This window comes from Stegastes partitus, unplaced genomic scaffold (genome assembly GCF_000690725.1).
Source record: "Stegastes partitus isolate 25-593 unplaced genomic scaffold, Stegastes_partitus-1.0.2 Scaffold188, whole genome shotgun sequence".
Taxonomy (NCBI): domain Eukaryota; kingdom Metazoa; phylum Chordata; class Actinopteri; family Pomacentridae; genus Stegastes; species Stegastes partitus.
This window is the reverse complement of record NW_007577919.1, coordinates 78725-84934: the sequence shown is the minus strand read 5'-3', so window position 1 is coordinate 84934 and position 6210 is coordinate 78725. Positions and strand designations below refer to the sequence as shown.

The 6210-nt window shown below is 41.6% G+C and overlaps 1 protein-coding gene across 1 annotated transcript in view; it reads left to right on the top strand.

The window, feature by feature from the left end:
- LOC103356173 (polypeptide N-acetylgalactosaminyltransferase 18-like) overlaps positions 1-5104 on the top strand; it is a 160251-nt gene extending 155147 nt beyond the window's left edge. Inside the window, exons 10-11 of the mRNA XM_008280244.1 lie at positions 3862-4122; positions 5072-5104. Of these exons, the coding sequence (XP_008278466.1) occupies positions 3862-4122; positions 5072-5104 (294 nt within the window). The remainder of the gene's footprint in view (positions 1-3861; positions 4123-5071) is intronic.
- Positions 5105-6210: the final 1106 nt, after the last annotated feature.

Genomic DNA, 6210 nt, shown 5'->3' with positions numbered 1-6210 from the left:
GTCTGAGTTGAGATAAGAGGTCATGAAGCTGAGAAAATTAGATTAACACAACTAAAACTGATCATTTAAGTGACTGTGTGTATGTTTTTGACCCAGATTCTGTCTGTGAAAGAACCAAAATACCTGATTGTCGTTTTGTGATTCAAGAGATTCATCGACTCCATCATAGAAAGTTCTTAGGAGTTATAGGGGTCGTTGGGAACTGCCATGATGTACGAGGTGTTTATAAATGGATGGAAGCCGTTGCTCACAGCTGCAGTATTGTGGTACAGAACTCCCCCGTGCTGCTGCTGATCGCTGCATCTTCGATTCCCGTCACATAGAACCCGAAATTGCAGATTAAATCACTAAACGGTAAATTCTTTTTTTCACGATCGAACAAAGACGCTCCCTCGGATGGAAACATTATCTGCTGCAGGTCGACATTAAGCAGCAGAGGATCCGGCCGGCTTACAGGCTTTCTTCTGTCCACACTGGTTAATTCGTACATCTGTCAGGAGAGATTGCTATCCGTCCGACGCAGCGCTGCGCTAATCCTGCCATTAGCGCTTTTAAGTTGCCGTGACAGCCGAGCAGATCGGGCGGTAAGCCCTCTGTTGGAGGCAGCGCATCAATCTATGGGCGGATGCAGCTTTAATCACTCCTATTAGTGAACATACAGAGAAACGAAGCCGCCGACGGAAACACAGATTGACTGCAGTCATGCACACACACACACACACACACACACTATTGTTGTATTTCAACAGTAAACTCAACACCTACCTTTATAGTCAGGCTTTTAAATGATTTGATGGATTATATTCATTCAATAATCTCCATAAATGCAATTTTAATTGTTGATTTCTCTGTTTATGCACTTTTTACATATTTTAGTCTATTTACCTGAATTTAATTTTTTCATTATTTTATTTTCATTATTTTATTTTTTTATTCTCTATATATCAATGTTTAATAGATGATATTTAATTTAATTTATTTAATTTAACTTAATTTAATAAATTAATTTAGCTTATCTTATTTTCTTACATTATTAAATAAACACATTTATTGTTTGAGTGGATTTATTTTTTATTATTCTTCTTAGTACTCAATTTAATTATTGATTTCTGTATTTATTCATTTGTTTACATATTTTTAGTCTATTCAAATTATTATTTAAAAAAAAAATTTTTTTCCTTTTTTGTTTTCCTAAATTTTGACTTCTTTTTTGCCCTTTAATTCATTTATCAGAATTTTGTTTCATCTTATTTTATAATGTTGTTTTTATCATTAATATCTCTGTTTTTTCACCTTTTTGTTTTTGCATTTTTTGGTCTATGCAATGTATTGTTTTTTATTTTCTAATCCTTTTTTCATTCATTTTTATTAATATTTTGCCTTTCACCTATCTGTCTATCAGTAATAGGTGTTAATTCATTTTATCTCGTCTGGTGTTTCCTCCTTGCATGTGTTATTCAGGCATTTCCTCATTTCTGTGTTTTAGTCTTTTTTCTTATTTAAAACATGATTTCTGGGATTGTTTTCATTGTTTTATTCCATTTTCATCCTTCTCTTCCTCTATAGACACAGTCTGACTGACTGATGATTAAAACACACTTTCCGTCCGTCTGGATCTCGTCTTTCTCTTCTTGCTCGACCTCGATCCCTCTGATTTCCTTCTCGTCGGTTTGTCGCCGTCTCTTTGTCTCGTCTGTCAGAAGCTTCGCTTCACGTTCCGAATCTTCCAACGTGCTCGAGGTGCTTGTTTGATTTACCTCAGCCGACGTCTTTCAAGGCTCCGAAACTGGGCCAACATTTGCATTCGTTAGCATCTTTTTCTTTTTTTTCTTTTCCAGGTATGTAAAGTTTCCTCGGGATCTGCTTTTCCTCTGACCTCCTTCGTCTTCCCCCTAATTAGATCCGTTACAGGTGGTTTGTTTATTTCTCTCGACATTAGAAGTGAAAATGTTGTTTTGAGACCCAGAAAACGTTGCAGGTGAAGCAATGAACGAATACAATTAGCATTCAGGCGTTAGCCCACTTCCAGTCGTCCCTGTGGCTAACTGCTAATGATGGAAACCTGCACAAGTAGGTTTCATTTTATTTTCTCTCCTGATCAGGAGAAGAAAAAAAAACGTGTTTATGCTCAACATAGCATCAGACGCTCATTAAGGGGAGCTGCAGAGATGTGGTTTGCATTTTATCTCACCTCTGCATCCAAATTCAGATCCAGCTGCTCTTGATGTGTTTATTGCTGCAGATATCGAATGAAACGGCACAAGTTGACCTTTCCAACAGAGCAGGTTGCTTTTGTGTTGAATTCAAAGCAGATTTAAGGATACCTACAACCGTCTTAGAGTACGTTGCTGTGGTCTGAACGACTCACAGACGTGTTGTTATGAGCAAGAATCCAGTTTCATGTGTGATGTTACTTCCTATTATTGTAGCTGGTCAGCGGTGGATCAGTCAGACCCGGTCTGGGTGAAACAGCTGCTTCTACCGCTGCCACACATTCATGAGGCTGCCCGTCCTCAGCAGTAGGGAGGAGAGTTGCTGGATTTAAACCTGCACAGCTCTCTATTATGATGTGGGACTGGTAATGGATGGTAACCGTCTGTACTTTGGTTTGTAGGAGCAGCGTGTGGTACCTTTACTGTGAGGTTATGGAACAACACAATCAATGCAGACGCTTTAGTTTCCATCTCCACTGAACTCATATTACCTGCTTTACTTTCCACCATTTGGATAAAAGGTTTGGTGTAATTTGGAGGTTGAAGGACACCTGTTGTTCTCAATGTCTGTCTGAGCGTCTTCGACCTCAGGTGTCCACTGCACCTGATCTTTCATATCCAATGGGCGACCAACCGCTAATTGCTGTAATGGATCAACAATAGACGAGTAGTTGGACAGCAGAACAACCCCAGGGCGCCTCCACTGGACAGCGTGGCCCCTCTGAACGTCTAATTCGAGACGGAGGTGTTTCTCTCAGGAGTCCCGGACTCCCCCGCAGCTAGCATCCGGTGTACAGGGGCTATAATCCCCGAGGCGGAGGTCATGAGTTCAAATCCCACTCATGGCCCTTTTCCACAGGTCCTAACCCCATTCTTCTCCCACTTTCCTGTCTCTCCTGGAAAGTTTACCCAGAATGCACTTTGTAAAGTTTCCTCTGGTGAATGATCAGAACCAGAACCACATCCAGGGTACCAGCGATTGTTTCTATGACTCTATGTCATTAAACTGCTGCAGTCTGTTACCACTATGAGATATCCCATAATACTGATGCTACCAGCTGGTTATGGAGAAAATTATCAAAAAACAGCTTCAGTGTTTAGATCATGACACCTGGATGGATGTGAAATTGTCCAAAATGACAGAACATATGTTCAGAATGACCCAAAAATCGACCAGATTGACTAAAAATGTAGCCAAAATACTACAAATTTGTTCAGAATGACTCAAAGATTATCCAGATTGACTAAAAATGTGTTCAGAATGACACTGAAATTTTCTAGAATAACAAAAAATCTTGTTGAAATGACTCAATAATTGTCAATTATAGGTTTAAAAAAATGGTGCTGAAAAAAAAATCTGGACACCTGGATGGATGTGGAACTGATCTGGTGTCAGGTTCTACCAGAACCCAGATGTGTTCTTCCTCCTACATGTCATGTGTCTATCTGCTGCACTGATGAAGGCTCAGAAATGATGGAAAAAGTCCATTAAACTCTAAAACATTCACAGTCTGAAGGTAAAACTCTGCTTCATTACATAAAGTCACTGCAGATACAGAACCAGCGGACTCGGTGCTTATTTTCCAGCAGCTCCAGAATCTCTTTCTTCGTGTTCTAAAGTCCTTCCTGTTCCTCTGTTCCCCAGCAGAACGTCTACTACACCAGCTCCCAGCAGCTCCACCTCGGCGTCCTGAGCCCGACCATCGACGACGACGACAACAAGTGTCTGGTGGACGTGAACAGCCGGCCGAGGCTGCTGGAGTGCAGCTACGCCGCCACCAAACACATGAAGCTCACCTGGACGTTCACTCAGGTGAGCTCCAGACCGAGAGCCTCCAGGAGCGCCGGCTGGCTTCACGTGTTTCCAGCCGCTCTGTCTGCAGCCTTTGATCTCGCGGTCATCCAGCCGGTTGGTATTCAGCGGCTGGTTTCCGTCTGCTGGTGTTTTAGTAACTGGGTGGGATCTCTGTGCGCTTTGCGGAGGTTTTGTTCAGAGCACAGATCATTCTGGTTTTAAAAGCACGTCTCCTTAATGAGCTTTCGCACATCCGCGGTTCTGCCTGACTTTTAACAACCCTCTCTTATTTTTAATCTTCGCACTTTTAATGTTGTCCTGAAATGTGACAGATAAGTGGAGGGAGCTGGGTAATTAGTAAAAACGAAGACGCCGCTGTGTTCTCGCCAGAGGCCCGAGGCTTCTCTGTGTGCGACTGGTTCGGTCTCAGACATCAGACTGAATGAGAAGCTCACCGAACCGTCACTCGTCCGTCCCTCCAGTATCTCCTCGTATCTGGAGCCACTGGGAGCACTGGCGGGGGAATGGGCCTCTAATTAGATTCAGAAATCTCGCTTCCAACTTGTGTCAGAAGTCAAAAAGATGAAACCCATTAGACGTGTCCCCGAGGGGTTCAAAAGAAAAAAGAAAAAAAGAGCGAAAACTCCATTTTCTTCTTAAAAAGTTTGGTGGAAAAAGTCAAATAAGGGCCTGAGATTGAACCGCTGCTGGATTTCTAGCAGAGCAGACTTATGAAAGATTTAGAAGGCAGAGAGGAGAGAAAAAGATGTTAAGTTCAACATTTGATCACATTTATCAGAATCAGAATCGGCTTTGCTGGAGAAGTTTGCGTACCGGAGAAGCCTCAATCAAGTTTTTTTTTGCCCCGAGTCGATCCAAGTCGTTTAATATTTAATATCCGAGTTCCAATTTCACACCGTTTGCCTGCATAATACACACTTGGAGTACATTGAAGGCATTAAAGTCTAATGCATATGCTTGACAGCTGAATATCTCTGCAATGCATGAACAAAAAAAAAAAAAATGCATTTCTGCCTCCAATCGGTTCCTTCATGTTCTGCAGGTGTTCAGGAACCTTGTGGCGACGCTCCGGTAGAACACTGTCTGAATGTAGGTAGAGGGTTGGATGTACTGTGGTTCCACGAGTTCTAAAAGGTGGAGAAAACCTGTATTCTCTACATGTCAGAAAATGTATCGTAGACCAACTGTAGTACCTGGTTGTTCCACCAGGTGGAGCCTCTCACCGTTTAATTCTGGTATTAAGAGTTGTAGAACTTTCTGGAGAGAGATAAGTCAAAGTATTAATTGGGAAATATCTCAACTAGGGATGTTAATAAGTAATTAATTGTACAAACTTAACAACAGCAACTACTACTACGACGACAACTCCTACCCACACAAATAACGTTAGCCACATTAGCACACAACCTGCTAACGCTAAGGATATATGTATTGTGCTGACATTACTGCTACTAGTCCTGCTGCTACCGCAACTGCAACTACTGGTGTTACTACTACTACAACCACTACTGCTACTATGACTGCTATCAATGTTAAAGTCAGCCACATTAGCACACAACCTGCTAACGCTAAGGATATATGTATTGTTGTGCTGACATTACTACTACTAGTTCTGCAACTACAGCTACTACAACTACTGCTGTTACTACTCCTAGTACTACAACCACTACTGCTAGTATGACTACCATCAAAGCTAAAGTTAGCCACCCGCTAACGTAACAATTTTCCTATTTGCTGACGTCTCAAATGCAAGTCAGTAATGCTTCTAACTGCAACTACAACCACTACTGCTACTACGACTACCATCAACGTTAGTTAGCCACATTAGCACACAACCTGCTAATGCTAAATATCTTCCTATTGCACTGAAATTGCCACAAATGCAAGTAACTGCTACTTCAACTGGTACTGCTACTACGATTGCCGTTACTGCTAATACGACTCCTACTCCTGCTACAACTACTACTGCTATCAAAGCTAACATTAGCCACTTTAGCAACAATTTATGCTAACACTAAAGATTCTCCTGTTGTTGTGGGGACCAGGAACTCCAGTCATCCACTGGCCGTTCAGTTCCTCAGATGCTGTCAGTGCATGAAAACTCTTCTGTTCACTTTTACAGCCAACTGTGGAACATTTAGCCAACTTTACTAGAAGCTCAGACATTGTCTGAGTCATTTT